Source organism: Lissotriton helveticus, chromosome 9 (genome assembly GCF_964261635.1).
Source record: "Lissotriton helveticus chromosome 9, aLisHel1.1, whole genome shotgun sequence".
In the NCBI taxonomy this organism is placed as follows: domain Eukaryota; kingdom Metazoa; phylum Chordata; class Amphibia; order Caudata; family Salamandridae; genus Lissotriton; species Lissotriton helveticus.
Window position 1 is genome coordinate 746,125,881 of NC_136070.1, and position 25,631 is coordinate 746,151,511.

The following is a 25,631-nucleotide window of genomic DNA, read 5'->3' on the forward strand; positions in this document are numbered from 1 at the left end:
GAGAGAAAAAGAGTAAGATACGAGGAAGAGAGAGAGAAAATCAGTGTGAGAGAGAAAGAGAGAAAGAGAGAGAGAGAGAGAGAACACGTGAGAGAGGAAGAGAGAAAGAGTGATAGAGAGGAAGCCAGACAGAGGAAGCCAGACAAAGAGAGAAAGAGTGAGACAGAGAGGAAGACAACAAGAGAAAGTGTGAGAGAGAGGAAGAGAGAGAGATAAACAGTGAGAGAGAAAATGAGAGGGAGAGAGAGGAATAGAGAAATAAAGAATGAGAGAGAGAGGAAGAGACAAAGAAAGAAAGTATGCGAGAGAGAGAAAGAAAGATGGAGAGGGAGTGTTGACACTGGAGAAAATCCTCGCAACTCACCTTTGTGCCACCCGTGTGTCTCCAACCATGTGCCGGGACATAGTGCACCATCATGTTTAGTTATCTGAAAGATAGTATAGATTTAGTTATTGCAGAGTACATACAACTGCACATGCGTAATTCTTTGTTTCAAGGAAGAGAGAAAGAGAGAAACAGTGTGAGAGGGATGAAGAGAGAAAGAGTGAGGAAGAGCGAAAGAGAGAGAGGAAGACAGACAAAGAGAAAGAGAGAGAGAGAGGAGGGGAAAGAGTGAGAGAAAAAGGGAGAAAGAGTAAGATACAAGGAAGATGGAAAGAGAGAAACAGTGTGAGAGAGAGGAAGAGTGAGAGGAAGAGAGAAAGAAAGAGTGAGGAAGAGAACAAGTGTGAGAGAGAGAAAGGAAGAGATGGAGAGGGAGTGTTGACACTGGAGAAAATCTTCGCAGCTCACCTTTGTGCCACCGGTGTGTCTCCAACCACCTGCCGGGAGATAGTGCAGCACCCAAGTTTAGTGATCTGAAAGATAGTATAGAATTAGTAATTGCAGAGTACATACAACTGCACACGTTTAATTCTCTGTTTCGCTAATGCGCAATGATGCTGGTGCACCACATCCACTCCCACTGCTCGGAGGTGTCTGTGCGCTCTTGTGCGCCCAGACTGCTGCACACTATCCACTCCCACCGCCCAGAGGTGACTGCCCGCTGCTGTGGAAAGAAGTCCCTCTGCTCACCTTCCACCACCGGCGTGTGTGTACGAGGGTTCACCACGTGCCGAATCAACTTTGTGGAGCGTTCAGGGTGGCCACCCATCATCGCAGATTTTTGCTCGTTCAGCTTTGGTGGTGTTGGGGGGGGGGGGGGGGGGGGGGGGGTTGAACATCGATTCGTGATTCACAGCTTGTTAGATAAAAAGCAAGATAAGATTGTGCGTCATGCGTCCATCAAATGAGAGCCGAAGAGAGAGAGAAAGAAAGAGTGAGCAGAAGAGAGAAAGAGAGAAACAGAGAGAGAGAAAAAAAGAAAATGAGAAGAAGACAGAAAGAGTGAGAAAGACGAAGAGAGAGACAAACAGTGAGAGAGGAAGAGGGAAAGAGTGTGAGAAAGAGGAACAGAGAAACAGGAAGAGTGAGAGAGAAACAGAGAGAGGGGAAGAGAGAGAAAGAGACAAACAATGTAAGAGGAATAGGGAGATAGAGTGTGAGTGAGAGAAAGGAAGAGTTGAGGAGGGACACTGAGTGCCCACACTGTGTACAAAACCGCCACGGCTTACCTTTAGGCCACCGCTCTGTCTCCAACCACGTGCCGCAACCTAGTGGAACTCTCAAGCTCCCACATCTGAAAGCTAGTACAGAATTAGTAATGGCAGAGCAGGGTTGGATTAGGATTCAAAATGGACCCGGGCACGCAAAAAAAAAGTGGCCCACATTTGCATATTGCCTTTCCTCAAACACCTGCTACGGCAACATTTTATTTTAAAAAGGGGGGGTGGGGGAGATACAAAAAAATGCACAGATTTGTTTACACTGGTGACTTAAAAACAAGTGAGGCCACTTCTGCTCAGGCCCTCTGCCTTGCTAGGTATGCATACATTAATGGGCGGCCCTGCAGGAGAAAGAAAGTGACACCTCTGCCTGTTGCTAAACGTGAGGTAATGATGCCCATCTGCCTCCAGAAAGGCCATTCAGACACCCACTGAGCCGCTGGCTGTATCTAAACAACAGCGACACCGCCCAAATCTGCCCCCCCCCCCGACTGCTCCAAAAAGCATCCCACAGTTGGAAAATCGGCACCAGCACCTCAGGCATTGCACCAGCGCCCGCGTTACCAATCCGACGCTCTGGCAGAGTATATACGAGTGTGTAAGCCTAAATCACTCTGCCGTCTTTCTGCATTCAGGCTGCTGTACCCCATCCACTCCCGCCGCTCAGAGGTATCCGCCTGACGCTGCGCACCAAGGCCTCACTGCTCACCTTTTCGCGGTCACAGCACCCTCCACATGATGCAGCTCAGTTCTGCAAGCTAATAGGTCTCACATTTGGTACTGAGTCTTGATATCGCCATGGCAGAGGACATACTAGTGCACCTTTCATCATCACAGGTTGTACACCCGCTCAGTGCTTGCGGTGCTACTAACTCAGTGAGAAGTGAGGCCACACACGTGGCGGGAAGCCCTCGCTGTTGGGCTCAGGCCTACACTGCGGTGCAGCAGAGCACACAAAACATCAAGTGTTCGGACCACCGGGACGGGCCATCACCGTGGTGGTGTGACTGTGCCGGCCGCAGTGCATGCGTTACAAGCAACTTTAATATGGCGTAGAGCACGTGTGCCCGGTCTTTTCATTAGTAGGGTCACGTGTCCTGTGATGCGTGTGGTGTGGGTGTATCACAGCCGTGAGGGAGTCGCTGTGGCATCAGTGTTGCCAGATTGGGCTAGATCACGCACAATTGGGCTATATTTTGCCGGTTGTGAGGTCAAATTTTGCTTTGTGCTAGTTGCCAGATTATAAATATATACACAGCGCTCCAGCAAAGTATGTTGAAGTGCTTTATTAGACAAATATTTACTTGCATCCTGCTGCAACATCAACTCCAATTCATTCACCATCTGCTTGACGCTGTCCCTGCCCCTCCTTCCCTAAAGTAGCAATATTGGGCTACTTTAGTCTACTTTTTGGTTGGCTTTGGGCTATAGAAAGCTTAAAATAATCTGAGAACACTGGATGAGGGAGTCCGTGTTGGAGTGCTACTGTCACCCGGGTTGCAAAAGCCAAAGTGTCACTCTGTGAGCCAAGTCCAACAATATGGCCAACATGGAAGGAACAGGGAATTACTGACCCTATATTCATCCATAGTTCCACACAAGAAAGATGGTGGACATGAGACATCTGTGTTGATATGAATGTTTATTGAACATTCAGTGGAGTGTTGGGCCATGGAAAGTTGAAGTTTCAGTGTTTGGAACATGGAGGGCAGCCAATTTGAGACAAGCTCGTTGTCGGAGTTAGGCTGCGCCAACATATGTACTTATACAATCACTGCGACAATCCTCACACACTTATAAATTCACTATACACTCTGCTTGCAGTACTCTAATGATGCAGTCTCAACGTACGTACTTGTACAATGACCGAGTCAAAGTTACATAACTAAAGTTTTCCCCCACTGTCAAAGGTAAGATGGTTGCATACGCTGTCCAGAGCACTATTTAATGTGGTGGGGCCTAGGGGCAGCATGTTGCATACATAATGAGCACACAGACACAGATAGATAGTGGAACTGGGTACGGACACGTGCGCTCGACTCCTTTTTTATTACCAGGGGTCACATGTCCAGTGACGTCTGTGGTGAATGCGTGTGGGGAGATTGTAAGCCAACCCTCCGGAAATGGTTGGTGCTGGCAACAAGTACAACAGTAATCATTGGATCAGACACAGAGATTCAATCATAAAGGGTCAATGAGTTGTGCTGTACTAAGGTGCGGGTACCGGATATGAAATCATAGAGAAACGATTCTATCATAAAGGGTTCATGACTTGTTATACACTGAGGTAGGACAGCAGATGTGAAATTATACACAAAATATTGTATGAGAAAGGGTGCATGAGTTGTGCTGCACTGAGATAGGGGCATCTGAAGCATTTAGCATCTGCGCAGCCAGCGATGATGATGATGGTGGCGCGGGCGAGCCACAGAATCGCAACTTGATGTGAATTGTGAGCCTTGCTATCGGTAGTGTACATCGAAGGAAGTAGTCAGCACAGACATCAAGGAATGTTCCTCTTGACAAACTTCGAGGACATGGAGTACAATTCTTTCTAACAAATAAATCATGTTTCAATTTAATTGGGAGCTCTGATGACCGCAGTGTATGTGTATGGAACAAAAGATGAAACATTTATGGAATACACTAATAAAATCTTGGTTGTTCGGAGTACAGTTGTAAAGTACGGTAATCTGAAGCTAGAATCTGAACTGGTCGTTCATCATATTGTCTACCTTTTCCAGTAGGGAAGAGCTGTGGAAAACAATGAGCTTCCAAACTTATTTCCCACACACTCATGGAAGTTTGTTTTACTTTTTTTATCTGGAACAATTTAATAGTATATCCTATTAGTTATTTTGAATATAGAGGATGTATAATATAATGTTCATACATTTCTTCTTTTCTTGGATTGTCCACTTGAAATATGTGTTTCATCTTCTAAACTCATTTATTCTTCTTCTATATTTACAATTTAAAAGTAAATATGGTTTTGCACCAGATATGAGCCTTTTGGACTTTCGTGACTTGTACTAACTCTTGCCATATTTTCCGACTCTTTGTGGGTACACCATTAACAAGAATGACTACAGGTTCAGTATCGTCTCTTTCTACACTAACATTTTCAACATTTTTCTTAAAATCTAAAGGTAAATACACAACTCTTCCTTTTAACCCCTTCCATGCTGCCGTCGGCCATTGGCCGACAGCAGCACTATCTGCCCAGTGCTGCCGTCGGCCAATGGCCGACGCGGCCTCGCCTGTTTTGCGGAAGTGCCGCACTTCCGCAAAATCGGCGGCGCATGAAACGGGTTAAATCTCATTCTAGATCTGTTGAAGGCAGCTCACCTGTTTTAGGCTTCATAAGAATTATTGCCTGAAAAGGGTGCACAGATTGTATTAGGATGGCCTTATATGTATTTAAATCTGTAAGTTTAGGAGGTATAGCAACTCATTCAAAGTTATTATGGACAGCTCTAGCTGGCATTTTGTTTTGTTCTAATTTTTTGTGACAATATTTACAAATACATTGTACAGTACGTAACTTTAAACGAGCTTCCACAAACAAATAAGCATGACATTCTTTTAATTTAATTTATCATTGTTATCCTTTTCACTTTTTAAAAACACATCTACATTCATAGTTTGAATTTTATAATGAGTACGTCGAGAACAAATACAAACATAGTTGGGATTTACAGCAGAAACTACTTTAAACTTTATTTCTTTTTCAAACTTCACATCAGTATTATCTCTTCTTTAACACGTACACTTATCAATCGTTTATTTTCTGTACACTTCTCTTGACTAGCATAGGAATGTAACTCTATATCATCACAAACTTGTTTTATATCATTTATATTAAAACTCGATTTCGTGCTGCAGCAAGACCTAGACTTATCCAGATGATTCCTCTTGACTTTGAATATAAACTTGCAGATGTCTATCTATCCGAACATTCATAGTATCCAATATCTCCCTGTGAAAGCATCTTCAAGCTGCAGCTGTACAATTTTTTGCTGAGTGTCTTCTGTGAAATTTCATCTCACATTTCTTTCAATTCTGTCTTGTCAGACTTGGTAATAAATGATGTGACATAGCGAGAAACAGCAATTGAGTAATCCGCAATATATTGTATGTCCACATCTTCAAAATCACCAGATTGTAATCATTAATGTACTTCGATTCTTCTGTTCTTTTTATAGTCTAAGTATTTTTGGGTGATTTTCGAATGATAGTATGCCTCACTGCTGACATAAAACTGTTCACTCTTCCTTGCGATGACTTATGGTGCACTGAGTTAGTAGTACCTTTGGCGCTCAGCGTGTACGTACCCTGTGATGATGCGTGGCCTGGGAGGGCCCCACTCGGAGCAATGTCTTTTGTCTATCGAATTCTGCCTCAATAAGGCCATGTGGCGATGACTTATGGTGCACTGAGTTAGTAGTAGCTTTGGCACTGAGCGTGTACGTACACTGCGATGATGCATGGTCCGGGTGAGCTGCCCTCTGAGCAATGTCTTTTGTCTATTGAATTCTGCCTTAATAGGGCCACGTGGCGATGACTTTTGGTGCACTGAGTTAGTAATACCTTTGGCGCTCAGCGTGTACGTATCCTGCGATGATGCGTGGTCCGGAGGGCCGCACTCGGATCAACGTCTTTTTAATTCTGTCTTAATAAGGCCACGTGGCGATGACTTGTGGTGCACTGAGTTAGTGGCACCTGAAGCACTCGGCATGTGCGCACCCTGCGATGCGTGGTCCGAGAGGGCCGCACTGGGAGCAATGTATCTTGCGTACTGGACTGCGTTATCTGCAATCGCTACTCCATCTGAATTGTGATGCCTGCTGTCCTGCTGTCCACAGTGTAAATCGAAGGCAGTAGTCTGTACATAAGTCTGCGGTGCTGTGCCGCCGGGTTCGCAGGGGGCCTGTGTCGAGGAGACCCGCGGTCATGGTGGCAGCCACGTGGCAGGGTGAGGCTTGCCGCTCTGGCAGATTCGTTGGTCTTCACAGTTCACAAGTGAACCACGCCCAGAGCTCTGGCTTATTTATTCATACTCCTACGTTGGAGTGGCATACGTTGGACCAGCCTACTGCGCTTCTGCTTCCAGGGGAGGACAACACAGCTACATGCCCGAGATCTTCCCCACTGCCTGAAGTAACATTGTTGCGTCTATTGTGCACAACACTACAAGCACCAGCAGTATATGTACAGATGGAGAGGTTTATGATCTGCATAGTGAGGTCTGTCCAGCTCATCACCGCCACACTTGGTATTGTGTACATTATTATTATTGATGGATGAGTTGTGTCCGTCACACATATTTGCTTTCCATATCTGCCAGCATTCAAGTATTGTGTGGCTGAGGGACCATGCCGTTTTTGGAAGGTCGTTACAGGAGGGGGGGGTTGAACCCATGCAGTCGCGGGGACCTGGGCGCTATGTGATACATATACAAGGGGGTCCCCACAAGGGAAGCGTATTGTAAACTACATACACTGAAGATATTCTGGACTAACAATCATAAAGTAAAATAATAAAAAGGGATATTTGGGTATTGTCATTTATTTATCAACACCGAATAATTGCCAATGGCAAAATACATTCACATAAAATTGACAACCCCAAGGTGGGGAGGAAAAGAAGGGAGGGAGGGGTGGTGCTCAAGGAAGTGTAAAGTCGAGGAAAATAAACACAGTCAAAAGTAAATACTAATTACAAATTTGCAAAAAAGGTCATGACAAATCAGATACACAAGCCCTAAATCAAGGCATACATTGAAACTGATTAAACAAATGACATTCAACGGTCACATACAGCATTTGGAAATATCGGGGGCATGTGCCGGAAGTCCAAGAGAAAAAACAACTGTCGACGTTTCGACCCCTATCTATAGGCTATGTTGAGTCCTTTGTCGGGGTCTTCATCAGGACATCTACAAGGGGGGGGGGGAAGGGAAGGAGTGGGGCAATCCTATCTGAAAAAACAAGAATTCACACTTAGTGCATGATAAAAGTGAACTAAATTAAACCGTCCTTATGGCATTCAAGAGAATCATTAAATTAATTACCATGGAGTAAAGGCCCAGCTGGGCTCTAAACGTGGAAGAAGAGTAAGCCACGCAGGATGTCGTGGTCAATCTCAGCGGTAAAAATTCACAACTACAGAGGAGGACATTAAATCAGACAGAGAAATAAGGATAAATTCACAGTACTCAGACCGTCAGAAAGGTGTACTGTCAGTTAACACTGTCTACTTGAATTGAAATAACAAGATTGGACTTACACATGCTTCAAGAATTAGTTAAGACGAATGGTAAGTCAGTAATCTTAAATCAGGTTCCAGGTCAGTACAGCCAAAATGCACAGGCTGTGGGTAAACATAATTACAGCAATTCAGAGTGGGTTGGACATCTGTAATTCATAATGGCGCTATATTAAGTTACTATCCCAGCACTGGGAGCCTTCGTATTCTATGTCAAGCGTGAAAAGCCACTTACATGAAAAGACGGTGGAGGTCAGCACAACGTTGATTAGGTTGGAAGGGCCATTCGATTGTAGTAAAAATCGCTGTGAAATACAATGCAGGAACTCAGTTGTGAGTTATATCATAAAACACTTCATATAACCTAAAGCCGGAGTCTATTACATACCTCCGAGTTGACAGCGGGGGGGGGGGGAGAAAATCAATTGTAGAACTTCTATTCGGCCCGGATGTAATCTACGGTAAAGGCCGTCATGGAAGCCACAGGTCAAGAAAGGCAAAAAAACGGACAGTCGTTCCGTCAGCCTAAAAAGAGATTTAATCCTGCAATAGACAAGGAGAGCGCCATTTGGAATTGGGACCTGTCTGGGATTACAGTAAATAATCAACACACACTGTCTATTACTTACAGATGCCCGAGGGGACGCTGCCGTCTACACCGGTCGTGCAAAACTCCGCAGGAACGCTACGCGGATTTGGGGGCGGAGTCCATAGATTTTAGGCAAAAATGGAAAGTGAAGAGTTACTCTATGCTGATACTAAACTCGCTAGTGTGGCACTGCGGGGGAACATTAATAAATTACAATTGAAATGAAAGTGTGTTTTATAAATTGAAAATTCACCTTCCAAATTGATCAATGAGAGAAAACGCATTTAAGTGAACACTATTACGGGGCATATTAAAAGATTCGCTCGTGCAACTCTCTCACAGGAGGTTGTAAACGAGAGCGCAAAAGGTTGTGCTGACCTCCACCGTCTTTTCATGTAAGTGGCTTTTCACGCTTGACATAGAATACGAAGGCTCCCAGTGCTGGGATAGTAACTTAATATAGCGCCATTATGAATTACAGATGTCCAACCCACTCTGAATTGCTGTAATTATTTTTACCCACAGCCTGTGCATTTTGGCTGTACTGACCTGGAACCTGATTTAAGATTACTGACTTACCATTCGTCTTAACTAATTCTTGAAGCATGTGTAAGTCCAATCTTGTTATTTCTATTCAAGTAGACCGTGTTAACTGACAGTACACCTTTTTGACGGTCTGAGTACTGTGAATTTATCCTTATTTCTCTGTCTGATTTAATGTCCTCCTCTGTAGTTGCGAATTTTTACCGCTGAGATTGACCACAACATCCTGCGTGGCTTACTCTTCTTCCACGTTTAGAGCCCAGCTGGGCCTTTACTCCATGGTAATTAATTTAATGATTCTCTTGAATGCCATAAGGACGGTTTAATTTAGTTCACTTTTATCATGTACTAAGTGAATTCTTGTTTTTTCAGATAGGATTGCCCCACTCCTTCTCCCCCCCCCCCCCCCCCCCCCTGTAGATGTCCTGATGAAGACCCCGACAAAGGACTCAATATAGGCTATAGATAGGGGTCGAAACGTCGACAGTTGTTTTTTCTCTTGGACTTCCGGCACATGCCCCCGATATTTCCAAATGCTGTATGTGACCGTTGAATGTCATTTGTTTAATCATTTTCAATGTATGCCTTGATTTAGGGCTTGTGTATCTGATTTGTCATGACCTTTTTTGCAAATTTGTAATTAGTATTTACCTTTGACTGTGTTTATTTTCCTCGACTTTACACTTCCTTGAGCACCACCCCTCCCTCCCTTCTTTTCCTCCCCACCTTGGGGTTGTCAATTTTATGTGAATGTATTTTGCCATTGGCAATTATTCGGTGTTGATAAATAAATGACAATACCCAAATATCCCTTTTTATTATTTTACTTTATGATTGTTAGTCCAGAATATCTTCAGTGTATGTAGTTTACAATACGCTTCCCTTGCGGGGGCCCCCTTGTTTTTGGAAGGTCAGCTGTCCTGTTCTGCCTCGGTGGTAGTAGGGAGGGGGGTGATCCGGGGGGGACGTCCTGGGGCTGGTCGCAGTTAGTGTTGTGGCCTTTATTGGTGTTTGAGCTGCGTGATCAGTAACTCTATGACATATGTTGCGCTTCAGATGTGATTCTGGGCTGTGATCCCTTTCACATTGTAGGTAGTCGTCCTGGTTTACACCAGTAAAAGGCAGATGTTAGATTCCTACTGCAGACGTGGCTTATTCCCTGTTTTTGGATCGCACACCAGATTTGGCTTCTCGTTGAACATATCGGGAACTGGTGCTTTTGTTAATTTTTGCACGGGGACGTCTATTCTGTATATTACCGTTAGTTCTCATTTGTGAAGCATTTTTTTTTGTGGAAGCTTTTGCTGGAAAACTGGGGATATCGGCTGTTTTCACTAGGTTGACAATGAAGTGATAATTTAAAATCACTGAAAAAACTATAGGTTTAAAAAAGAAAATAATTAGAAGTTAGCATTTAAAAAATCTTTGAAATTCACGGAGAAAACCATAGGTTTAGGGACGTTATAGTTACAAATTAGCATTTAAAAAAACCTTTGAAACTCACTGAAAAAACCATAGGTTTCAGGGACATTATACATTGCCTGTGGGCAATTTGTGACATCAGCCCAACCTGCAGAGCTCTGATGTCACAGGTGGGCGGGGTTGACATCGAAGCGACTCTGTGTCACCCCCACCTTTAGCCCAAAAATACAATAAGAATCCTATGGTGCAAGCACCGTAGTATCCTTTTATGCAAAAACAACAATTGTTGGACAGAATGCAGAACAATGTCATTCATTCACCTCAGTACAGAGATCTGGTCCTAAATCCATCGTTTTTTTAGCTTCCCATGCTGTTCCAGTTTGAAGCCAGCCATATGCAAATCAGTCTCGACCCTGCTCCCTATAAGAACAGCCCAGCCCGAACTGCCCGGCCTTTCCTGGACCGGAAACAGGCAACCTAGACCTTTTTCGGGGTTTCACCGCTTATCAGCCATGCCATCCTCCGTGTCTGCCAAGGTCCGACAGACGTACTGGTGAGGGCGTGTGGGTGTTGGTCATTGGCCAACACCCGTGCCAAAGGGGTTAAAGGATGTTCCCTTAATGTCAATAAGTGGTTTCCTCTGTCAGTGGGTTAAAGGTCACATTGATAAATTTATGATTTACTTTGTGTTTTTATTTTTTTTTACTCAAAATTTACTATTAGAGTAAAAGGTTTATAATCTATTTTTGGAAAAAAAATGCTTCAGGTATTTCCCATAGGTAAATATCGCTTAACAACAAACTGCCTCCGAGTTAAGAGATTGGCAAATTGATATAAGAGAAGCATCTTTTATGTTTAGCCTTTTTCCTCAGTTCTTTAGAAGATTACATGACAACATGCTGTGTTAATGCTGGCAACAAAAACTGGTAGTTTACCAGAACTTGCAGGCTTTGCTGCGATAACCCTCAGACCTGTAGAGCTTCCATGGTGTAGTCCAACCCAATCAAAAACTTCCCAAGATTACTTGAAGACCAGAAGTAAAGAGAGATCAGAATGCTTTTTAGCTGACTTTTACATGCAGAAAGGGAGTGAAGGGTATTCCAAGATTGGTTCTGGACAGGAGTCGACTTAGGGGTGCACCCATGGTTTGTGTTTGAGCTGAAGAAAATAATGGAATAAGGCAATTGGTTCTTGGTAAGTAAAGATGGAGCACAGGATGAAGGAGTTCCTGATTTGGAGGGAAGAAGGCTGAAATATTGGTTCCTGGTAAGACAAATCAACATAATGGGTCAGGAGTGCCTCTCCTCTCCGCAGCTGTGGACTACAGATTGTTGCCGGTACAGGAACACCATCTTTTCTTCATCATATTGGCTTCCTTACTCTATCAAGACTATTACATTGTTGACATTATTGAAACTGGTAGCTCTGGCTACAATGTAAATCGCATTTTGGCTTCGCTGGCCTCTTCAGTGTTACTTAAGATGATTTTTCAGTGAAATTGTCTGATTGTAGGCTATTGTTTTTAGGTGATCCTATTATAACATCTGTGTACTCACTGAGTGTGAAAGAAGAGGAGGAAGCTGAGCCCACTGATGTACCCTTGCTTCAGAGAAGAGTGACAGGTGAGTAGAAATTATTGATCTTCAGGTAGAATGTGCTGGATGAAATGTAACATAATACAAAAATAGGTCGATAAACTGACCAGTTTCATGCAAGAGGACAGAACTGCTTCACATTGTTGCCCACAAACTAGCAGTAGAATAGTGGTGTTTATTTCAAGGAAGCTGCTGTAATGCTGTATGCGAGGAGCTGACTAATGTAGTGTTATTATCACTTGTAAATAGATTAAGTGTCATATCCCACACCTTATATATAATGTAATGGCTGTTACTACTGTCTTGAACTTAGTTTTTTACGTTTGCTTAAACAAGTCATACTTTGTTCTGAGGTTTGAAACGAGATGTTTGTATTGACTACTACACCTTCTCCCTCATCATGCAGAGGTGCAGGGCAAACATGAGAAAGTGGCATCGTCTTCGGATTATTAGTATGGAATAGGAAAAGAATGTTCTTAGTAAGGAAAGTAGTTGGAGTAAGTCAAGGTGCAAGCACCAAGTAATGTACTGCATTTATCGAGGGAAGTGTGTAAGTAGTATGTTTCAGATGTAATTTCACCTTGGAATGTTGGGTTCGCTGAGTGTGGGTTTCTGCATCAATAATGGGTTTTTATCAGGATCTCATGAGAGGAGGTAGGGGAGCTTATGCCTACATGCCATACTGTAGATATGATGGTAGGAAGTTGGACAGCATGTGATATGAAATACTACAAGCAGTGAACAGAGTGCAACAGATAGGTAACTTTTTGCAATAACATGTCTAAAGGTTCAGACAGGTTACCTTTCATATGTATAAATAATTTCAAAAGGCATCCTACTCTCCAGTTTTACATGAAATTTTCAAAGAATACTTAAAGTGATGTTTGTCTAGTTTCATTTTTTTACATCAAAAAAGTTTTATTAAGTAATAATTAACTTAGAATACAACCTTAGTATTAAAAAACCCTGCACCTAGTTCTTGTCGCAACAAGATAACAAACAAAACACCCCAACATTATACCTCCCCCCCCCCCATTCCAGCCGTACCAGTTTCAATTAATATTTTCCTACTTGTAGGATCAAGGTGTGACCCGATCCCTGTTGCACCCTCTCCCCAATTATCCCTGCCCGCAGTCTAACCTGGAGTGCTTGTTTAGTTTCATGTTATCTGTACTTAAACTAATACTTCTTTGTCTGTTAATTGTATATGCAATAAAGTTCCTGTACACTCCATTAGGCGTACTGGTTTCCCTTGACCCTACAGCACATGCCTTAATGCTGCTTGCTCTCTGCTTGTCTTTTTAAATCCACTAAAGGCACTCCGGTAGAACATTTTTTTCCTTTTTATGGTGTGAAGCTTATTATTTTGATACACGATTACTCCAGGTTGATACAGATGCTTTACTCTGTGCGCTTTTTTAGGTCTCGCCTGACCCAGCGCTTGTGCTGGGCTGGCCAGACCTTAAGTAAGAAGGGCTTTAAAAAATGCTACTGCCGGCTACAACTTGCAGTGCATGTGCGCGGGCGCGCGCTTCGGAGCAGAGGCGCCATATGGGAAACTTCGTCATGCTCATTAAGCGCCCGCGATCACTTTCACTTTCGCCCACGATCACTTTCGTGGCGCCCCTTTGATGTTCTCGTTCAAAAAACATCAGACATCAAAGAACATGTTGTGTTAATGCTTTGCCGCTGCCTGTTTGACTTACAGCGTGCTTTCTCTTTCCACAAACTCGATGTTTGTGTTCCTTTATTTTGAGATGCTTTTAGTATTACTGTCACACACAACCACACACACAATCACACATACAACCACAACCACTCGCACAACCACACACACAACCACACATACACACAACCAAACACACGTGTTGGACCCGGCCTCGTGGCGTGGTCTTCACTGACCCGTAGTGACCCCTCCTGACCCGTGCACCTCCCCATGACCCACACCCACAACACTGGACTTCCCCGTCCTCTCCCTCCATCTTCCTGGTACCCAAGGCCCGGTGCCCATGTCCCTGCACCGAAGATGGCCGGCCTGGCCCCAGCCCGACCTCTGCCCTAGGCGCGCCATACCCGGCTGGGGGGTAGAGCGCTCCCCGTGAGTGAGAGAGGGAGGAGTAGTTCGGTCACACCTCCCACCTCCCCTCGAGAGATGAGTTTCGATCGCCCATCCGGCCTCCCTGAGGGCTGGCTCCAGGCCTGCTGCGTGTCTGGGATCCCCCCAGACCCAACTTGAAAGGATGAAAGAAGTCGCCTAGGAGGAACCCCCAACAACCGGCCCCCATGTGCTAAGACCTCCGCCTGTGAGGACTCCGGGCATCAAAGGGGAGCAGTCCTATATCAAGGGTTGCTCTGGGACGATCAAGTTAGTTGTATCCCGGAACTACGAGAGCCCTGCTGCCGTCGTCGCGGCTCCTACCTGGCAGAGAAGGACTTCTGCCCAAAATCATCTGAGCCCTGCTGACCACATCGCGGCTCCTACCTGGCAGAGAAGGACTTCTGCCCAAAATCATCTGAGCCCTGCTGACCTCGTCGCGGCTCCTCCCTAGCAGAGAACGACTTCTGCACGCATCATCTGAGCCCTGCTGACCTCGTCGCGTCTCCTACCCGGCAGAGAAGGACTTCTGCCTGAATCCATCTGAACCCTGCTGACGTCGTCGCGGTTCCCTTGCAACCTTGAGAACTCCTGAGTCCTGCTGATTCGATCGCGGTTCAGAGACTATCCTGGTCCGGCTGGACCCAAGATCTACCCGTATCCCCCAGCTCGAGGATTGAGAGCTGTGCACCGGATACGCAACCGCATTGACTTTTGAACCTTAAGACTGTCCCGCTACCCTAATCCCTACCCGAGACTCTTTGAGCCCTAGCTCGGCTTGTATATACGAATCTGTGGATCATAAATATCCATTGCTTAAGAGATAAAGAATACGTTCTCGTGAAACCTACGGTGTGGTGTCCTTGTCGAGTGGTGCTAGCTCAGCGCGTGCGATCCTAGATTCGAGATCCTCTCCCTGAGAGGTCTCCCGCCAGTGCTCGGCAGGGTTCCTAGGAGAGGTGGGTCACAGGGTGATCAGGTACATATACTGGCCTCCCCTGGGATCGCCCCCCTTCTAACAACACACACAGCCCCACACACAGCCCCACACACAGCCCCACACACAACCACACACACAAACACACACACACACACACACACAACCACACACTTTCAACCACACACTTTCAACCACACACTTTCAACCACACACATTCAACCACACACATTCAACCACACACATTCAACCACACACCTTCAACCACACACCTTCAACCACACACCTTCAACCACACACCTTCAACCACACACCTTCAACCACACACCTTCAACCACACACATTCAGCCACACACATTCAGCCACACACATTCAGCCACACACATTCAGCCACACACATTCAGCCACACACATTCAGCCACACACATTCAGCCACACACATTCAGCCACACACATTCAACCACACACATTCAACCACACACATTCAACCACACACACACACACACACACACAACCACACACCCAACCACACACCCAACCACACACCCAACCACACACCCAACCACACACAACCACACACACAACCACACACAACCACACACATTCAACCACACACATTCAACCACACACACACAACCACACACACACAACCACACACACACACAACCACACACACACAACCACACACACACAACCACACACACACAACCACACACAACCACACACACAACCACACACACAACCACACACACAACCACACACACACAACCGCACACACACAACCGCACACACACAACCGCACACACACAACCGCACACACACACAACCGCACACACACACAACCACACACACACACAACCACACACATACACAACCACACACATACACAACCACACACACACACAACCACACACACACACACACATACACAACCACACACACACACAACCACACACACACACACACACACAACCACACACACACACAACCACACACACACAACCACACACACACAACCACACACAAAACATTCCGTCCATCATCTTGTTTGTTTTGCTGTTCACCCTATGAGGGAAGGGTATGCCCAGACGTGGGTCCCTTGCTCACTACGCCACTGGAGTCAAGCTATCCTGGCTGAAGACGGCTGATAGCCAGAAACCGGTCCTAGGATGCTTGATTCCGGTCCAGGAAAGACATGGCTTGGCAGTTCGGGCTGGACTGTTCCCATGAGGCACAGGGCCAAGACTGATTTGCATATGGCCATGTCTGAACTGGGGTGGCTTGGTGAGCAAAATAACGATGGATTAAACCCAGATCTGTTACTGGGGGTGAATGTTTTGCCATTGTGCAACATTCCGTCCATCATCTTGTTTGTTTTGCTGTTCACCCTATGAGGGAAGGGTATGCCCAGACGTGGGTCCCTTGCTCACTACGCCATGGAGTCAAGCTATCCTGGCTGAAGACGGCTGATAGCCAGAAACCAGTCCTAGGATGCTTGATTCCGGTCCAGGAAAGACATGGCTTGGCAGTTCGGGCTGGACTGTTCCCATGAGGCACAGGGCCAAGACTGATTTGCATATGGCCATGTCTGAACTGGGGTGGTTTGGTGAGCAAAATAACGATGGATTAAACCCAGATCTGTGACTGGGGGGTGAATGTTTTGCCATTGTGCAACATTCCGTCCATCATCTTGTTTGTTTTACCACACACCTTCAACCACACACATTCAACACACATTCAGCCACACACATTCAACCACACAAACAACCAGACAAACAACCAGACACATTCAACCACACACACACACACAACCACACACATTCAACCACACACACACACAAGCACACACACACAAGCACACACACAAGCACACACACAACCACACACACACACAACCACACACACACAACCACACACTCAACCACACTCACACAACCACACACACACCACACACACACAACCACACACACACAACCACACACACACAACCACACACACACAACCACACACACAACCACACACACAACCACACACACAACCACACAACCACACACACAACCACACACACAACCACACACACACAACCACACACACACAACCACACACACACAACCACACACACACAACCACACAACCACACACACACACACAACCACGCACACACAACCACACACACATAACCACACACACATAACCACACACACACAACCACACACACACAACCACACACACATAACCACACACGCACAGCCACACACGCACAGCCACACAACCACACACACAACCACACACACACAACCACATACACACAACCACATACACACAACCACATACACACAACCACATACACACAACCACACACACAACCACACACACACAACCACACACACACACAACCACACACACACAACCACACACACAACCACACACACACACAACCACACACACACACAACCACACACACACAACCACACACAACCACACACACATAACCACACACATAACCACACACAACCACGCACAACCACGCACAACCACACACACAACAACCACACACACACACAACCCCACACACAACCCCACACCCACACACACACACAACCACACACAACCACACACACAACCACACACAACCACACACACAACCACACACACAACCACACACACAACCACACATACAACTACACACATACACAACCACACACATTCAACCACACACATTCAACCACACACATTCAACCACACACATTCAACCACACACATTCAACCACACACATTCAACCACACACATTCAACACATATTCAACCACACACATTCAACCACACAAACAACCAGACACATTCAACCACACACACAACCACACACACAACCACTCACAACCACTCACAACCACACACACAACCACACACCCAAACACGCAAACAACCACACGCACAACCACACATATTCAACCATACACATTCAACCACGCATACACACAACCACACATACACACAACCACACAGCAACACAACCACACACACAACCACACACAACCACAAACAACCACACACAACCACAAACAACCACACACACACACAACCACACACACACAACCACACACACACACAACCACACACACACAACCACACACACACACAACCACACACACACACAACCACACACACAACCACACACACACAACCACACACATTCAACCACACACACACACAACCACACACACACAACCACACACACACAACCACACACACACAACCACACACACAACCACACACACACAACCACACACACTCAACCACACACATTCAACCACACACATTCAACCACACACACAACCACAAACACAACCACAACTACACACACGCAACCACACACGCAACCACACACGCAACCACACACGCAATCACGCACACAACCACACACACAACCAGACATACACACAACCACACAAACAAGCACACAAACAACCACACACACAACCAGACATCCACACAAACAACCACACACATTCAACCACACACATTCAACCACACACATTCAACCATACACATTCAACCACACACATTCTACCACACACACAACCACACACACAACCACACACACACACAACCACACCCACCACACCCACCACACCCACACATACACACACAATCACACACACAATCACACACACAACCACACACACAACCACACACACACAACCATGCACACACACAACCATACACACACACAACCACACCCACCACAACCACACATACACACACACAACCACACACACACAACCATACACACAATCACACACACAACCACACACACACACAACCATGCACACACACAACCATGCACACACACAACCATACACACACACACAACCATGCACACACACAACCATGCACGCACACAACCATGCGCGCACACAACCATGCGCACACACAACCATGCGCACACACAACCATGCGCACACACAACCATGCGCACACACAACCATGCGCACACACAACCATGCGCACACACAACCATGCGCACACACAACCATGCGCACACACACAACCACACACACACACACACACAACCACACACACATACAACCATGCACACACAACCACACACAACCACAAACACACACAACCACATCCTCCTGAACTCCTCTGAACCGGCCTCCGCTGCATCCACTTAGCCTTCCAGAAACCCACCACACGCCACCGCACCCAACAGTCAAAATCATGAAGACCAACTACACCTCGCTCTCAGCCCACCCACCGAACTCTCCAATACAGACGACGCTGCCCAGAGCCTCAGACGCTAGATCGAGGACCGCATCAATAACCACACACACAACCACACACACACACACATGCAACCACACACATGCAACCACACACATGCAACCACACACACAACCACACAAACAACCACACACAAGCTCAGCCACACACACAACCACACACACAACCACATACACACACAGAACCACACACACAAGCACACCACACACAACCACACACACCACACAACCACACACACCACACAACCACACACACAACCAACCACACACACAACCAACCACACACACAACCAACCACACACACAACCAACCACACACACAACCACACACACATACAACCACACACACATACAACCACACACACACACAACCACACACACACACAACCACACACACACACCACACACACCACACACACACACAACCACACACACATAACCACATGCACACACAACCACGCACAAAACCACACACACATACAACCATGCACACACAACCACACACACTGACTACATCCTCCTCGGAGACCTGAACTTTCACTATGAGAACTACAACAACTCCACAACCCTGATCGATAACCTTGCCAACCTCGAACTGAAGCAACTCGTCACAACACCCACCCACTCCGCCAGCCACATGCTCAACCCTGTCTTCTCCTCAAGCCTACATGTCTCCGTCAGTCACACCACTGAACTCCTCTTGAACGGCTTCCGCTGCATCCACTTAGCCTTCCAGAAACCCCCCACCGCACCCAACAGATCCCCCGCCGCTGCTGGAGCAAAATCACCGAAGACCAACTACTTGCAAACCTCGCTCTCAGCCCACCCACCGAGCTCTCCAACACAGACGGCGCTGCTCAGAGCTCAGACGCTAGATTGAGGACTGCAACAACACCCTCGCCCCGCTGAAGAAAACCACCACACAGACACCAGCAAGAGGGCCAGCTAGTTCACCCCAGAACTCCTAGCCTCCAAGCAAGGCTGCCGAAAACTAGAGAAGAAATGGCACAGTGAACAAACTCCGGACAGCCATGCAGCACACAAGGACGCCATCCGCAACCACCACCACCTCATCAGGGTGGCCAAGAGGACCTTTTTCGAAGACTGCCTCAACAACAACGCACACAATAGCAAGGAGCTCTTCAACATCGTGAAGGAACTCTCCAACCCCAGCTCCAACACCGACATCCCGCCGTCGCAAGCCTTGTGCGACTCCCTCGCCAGCTTCTTCTACCGCAAGATAGCAGATATTCACGACAGCTTCAGCACCCAGACAGCCTCAACAGACAGCAACACAACAGGCCCTCCGCACACCATCGACCACGACCCCCTGCTATCCTGGACCAGCATGAGCGTCGATGACACAAGACCATGCGCACAATCCACTCCGGCTCTCCGTCAGACCCATTCCCGCACCACATCTTCAACAGAGCAAGCAGCTCCATCGTACCCCACCTGCGCAACATCATCAATCTCTCCCTCGAAACCGCGACCTTCCCAGAGATCTGGAAACACTCTGAGATAAACTCCCTACTCAAAAAACCTAAGGCAGACCCAAGAACTTCCGGCCCATCTCTCCGCTCCCCTTCCCGTCCAAGGTCATTGAGAAAACCGTCCACAGACAGCTAACCCAATACCTCGAAGAAAACAGAATCCTGGACCCTTCCCAGTCAGGGTTCCGCAGCAACCACAGTACCGAGACTGCCCTCATTGCCGCCACCGACGACATCAGGACCCTGCTGGACAACGGCGAGACTGCAGCACTCATCCTCCTAGACCTCTCTGCCGCCTTCGACACCGTCTGCCACCACACAGTACAAGCACGCCTCCACGCCGCAGGGATCTAAGACAAGGCTCTGGATTGGACCCCCTCCTTCCTCTCCGGCAGAACACAGAGTGTCCGCCTCCCTCATTCCGTGCCAAAGCCTCCTAGATCATCGTACCCCAGGGATCCTCCATCAGCCCAACGCTGTTCAACATTTACATGGCCCCGCTCACACACGTAGCCCGATAGCACGACCTTAACATAATCTCCTACGCCGACGACACTCAGCTGATCCTCTCCCTCACCAAGGACCCCATCACCGCCAAAGCCAACCTCCAAGAAGTAATGAAGGCCGTCGCTGACTGGATGAAGACCAGCCGTCTGAAGCTGAACTCGGACAAGACGGAGGTTCTCATCCTCTGCTCCAACCCTTTAGCATGGGACGACTCCTGGTGGCCGACTGCACTGGGTGCAGCCCCGACACCCACCGACCATGCACGCAACCTGGGAATCATCCTCGACTCAACGCTATCAATGACAAAGCAAGTCAACGCCATCTCCTCCTCTTGCTTGAACATCCTCTGCATACTCCCCAAGATCTACAGATGGATCCCGACAGATACAAGAAAGACAGTCACCCACGCCCTTGTTAGCAGCAGACTCGACTACGGAAATGCTCATCAAATGACTACAAATCATCCAAAACAACTCGGCACGACTGATCCTCGACGTACCATGCCACGGCCACATCACCCCCACCTGAGAAACCTGCACTGGCTCCCCGTCAACAAGAGGATATCCTTCAAGCTTCTCACCCACGCACACAAGGCACTCCACAAGACCGGCCCAGCCTACCTCAACAGAGGGCTCTCCTTCTACATCCCCAACCGCCAGCTACACTCCGACGATCTCTCACTCGCCACCGTCCCACGCATCAGAAGAACAGCCACTGGTGGGAGATCCTTCTCCCACCTCGCCGCCAAGACATGGAACACCCTCCCACTGAGCCTATGACAGACCCAAGATCTGCTGACCTTCAGGAGGATACTCAAGACCTGGCTGTTCAATCAGTAGCCCCCCCAGCACCTTGAGACCCTCGCGAGTATGTTGTGCGCTTTATAAATTATTGATTGAACCACACACACACAACCACACACACACAACCACACCCACTCATACACATTCACACACACCTTCACACTCACAACCGCACACACACAACCACACCTACAACCACACCCACAACCACACATACAAACACACAACCCCACATATACTACATACACACACAACCACACACTCACAACCACACACTCACAACCACACACTCACAACCACACACTCACAACCACACACTCACAACCACACACTCACAACCACACACTCACAACCACACACTCACAACCACACACTCACAACCACACTCACAACCACACTCACAACCACACTCACAACCACACTCACAACCACACTCACAACCACACTCACAACCACACTCACAACCACACTCACAACCACACTCACAACCACACTCACAACCACACTCACAACCACACTCACAACCACACTCACAACCACACACACACAACCACACTCACAACCACACACACACAACCACACTCACAACCACACACTTACACACACACACACAACCACACACTTACACACCCACACCGACACACACAATCACACACACAACCACACACACACAACCACACACACAACCACATACACACACAACCACATACACACACAACCACATACACACCCAACCACACGCACCACACCCAACCACACGCACCACACCCAACCACACGCACCACACCCAACCACACACACCCGCACACACAACCACACACACCCGCACACACAACCACACCCACACACAACCACACACTGTGAGAAAGTGGCTCTATATATACTGGACCAGAATAAGGTACAGTGTGTATAGAGTCCACTAACCCCTGAGGTATAACAGAGGTTAAAGCCAGGTATGATCTTACTCTCTAAAGTGGTAGCTTTGTTGAGCAGTAAGGCAGTACCAGAAGACAGTGTAAAGCATTTGTTGTACACACTCAGTCAGCAAAAGGTTTCACACACTCTGAACTCCAGGCCAAAGGTTTTTATATCACAGATATAGTTGTTTTATTTTTAGAACCGACAGATATCAAAATATACTTTTCTCAATATGAGGTCTCAGATGAGTACTTTGCAGAAAGGCAATACCAAGATCTTGTAGCTACCAACTATGCGACCAGTCTATCAATAACTTCCCCCCAAAACATGTTTGGTCTTATCCCCGTTCAGCTCAAGGCAGTTTGAGGACATCCGAACAGCAATTTGAGTATTGTCCACGATGAACCTGATGTCCACAACCAAATGGTCAAATGATGGAAAGCAGAGGTTTGGTGTAGACATTAAACAATGTTGGGCTCAGTGACTGGTGATAGTCAGGGTATCTAAGTTATAAGGCAGCAGGGATAAGGTTTGGGTCCTGCTTGTCAGAAAAGTACCAGACCGCTTCAGGGATTTCTTACGAATGCCCATATCAAAAAGGCTAGTGACCATTGTAGAGTGAGAAACTGTGTCCAACAGAAAGGTGGTTAGCAGTAAGCACCTTCAGAGCATTAATCAATCTCAAGAGTTGCTTTTGTGCTATGACCATCGCGAAAAGTAGACGCAGCAGGTTCAGTCTATTGGATTCTGTGAACAGGGAAAGTTGCTTTTTTACAACCTTCTTTCTTCTCACCCTCCATATATTTATTGAGAGGAAAAGGAAATTTCACCCACCTGCATGGCATGCTTCCTCATTGGGTTCTTCCCATTCCGCTGCAGAATAGGGCGTGCTGCGACTGGCGGGTACGTGGGAAAACTGATAGTATTAGGACCTATCCAGATTAATGATTAAGCATGCCACCAAGGGGTACCCCTGGTGCGTGAAGGATATTTAAAGAAATGTCTTTTTCATCTCAATAAATATCTGGAGCGTAAGAAGAAAGAACATAATTTACTTTTGACAGAGTGACGCTTTTGTTTTGAGTATGACGTTTTGGAGGACGAATCCTTGTGTTCCTCTCCTCTACCTCCCCCTTTGTTCATATATTTACAACCTTATCCAGAAGTTAAGCCTGAAAGGGTGAAAAGGAGATAGGTCTATGGTAGCTAGAATTCTTAAGATCAACAGATGGTTTCTTCAGCAAGAGGATTACTTGTACATGGTTCCAGTTTGAGTTTACAGAACAAGTCTATATAGAAAATGTACAATGGTCCTTTGAACCAGGACAAAAGGCCTCGTCACCAAGGTAGAAAAGGCTGGCCAGACAAACTAGAGAAGAGCCAGAACCAATGCTATGCTTTAGATCGGGTTTCTCCAAAGTCTGTCCTGGAGTGCCGGATCCATACCAGATTTGAAAGAAAACTCCATTTCACTAAATGGGGATTTGCTAAAAATCTGGCATGAATCCGGCCCTCCAGGACCAACTTTGGAGAACCCTGTTCCAGGTCAATGATCTGTGGAAGTGAGAAATCTGCGAAGAATTAAAGTTTAAAATTGGTCATGGGTTTCTGATGTGTCATTGAGAGCGAGCAGAAAATCAGTAGGGGACTGGGTGGGAAAGGAGTCGTTGAGTTGTACGATTTATTTTCTTCCTGAAAATGGAGGCCAAGTTCTGACAAAGATCTTGGAAAGGAGGGATATGGTTGATACATGCAGTGTATGTTGATTCTCAACTATCAAAAAGATGGATTTAGATTGGGGGATGTATTAATTCTTCGTACTAGATAATTAGGTTTAGTCACATGAATGAGATGTTAATATTTCTTTATATTTCCTTTTAAATAAACATAGAATTCTCTTTATGTGATTGCTTCCAGGCCTGTTCCAATTTTTTGCAAATGCACTTGTCCATGTGTACTTCTTAAGTATACGAAGGCACCGGAGGAAAAGAACGCTAATTAGACCATTTCGATTTAAGATGCACAAATGAGTCAACTGCTGATCCTACTCTTCTGATTTAATGCTAGCACTGATAATAAGGTCCCGGTGTACTTGTGTTCTGTTATTCTGCTGTCGTTAAACTCAGTATAATGCTTCGCTGCATGCCTCGGTTGGGCTTATACAAAATGTAAGGAACTGACACCAGCAAACCAGCCACTACCATGTATCAGCTAAACTAGTCACGTCTGGAGGAGTGGAGCCGGGTGGTACTATCTGGAGGCACTGAAGAGCTATTTATGGAAAAAAAAATATTTTCAGGATCTGGTCTGGTACCAGGGAATATTTATAAGATATAGCACCTGCATGAAGATATAATACACACTGTTAAACTAACACAACACCTGGGTCAAGCTGTCACATATTAAGACAGGCATTTGCAATGCAATATGGCTCGCATTTGCGACAGTTTAAGCTATTGCCATTGTAAATGACAACGCCTTTTATTTGTCTGTTTTGATAAATAACACATAAATAAAGACATTGTCATTTACAATGCCAATAGCTCAAACTCTTGTAAATGCGAGACCTATT

General features: G+C 46.4%; 1 protein-coding gene across 1 annotated transcript in view; it reads left to right on the plus strand.

Moving 5' to 3' along the window:
* Positions 1–25,631, plus strand: part of LOC144781842 (uncharacterized) — a 469,031-nt gene that overhangs the window by 393,052 nt on the left and 50,348 nt on the right. Inside the window, exon 8 of the mRNA XM_078660870.1 lies at positions 11,953–12,048. Coding sequence (XP_078516996.1) covers positions 11,953–12,048 — 96 coding nt within the window. The remainder of the gene's footprint in view (positions 1–11,952; positions 12,049–25,631) is intronic.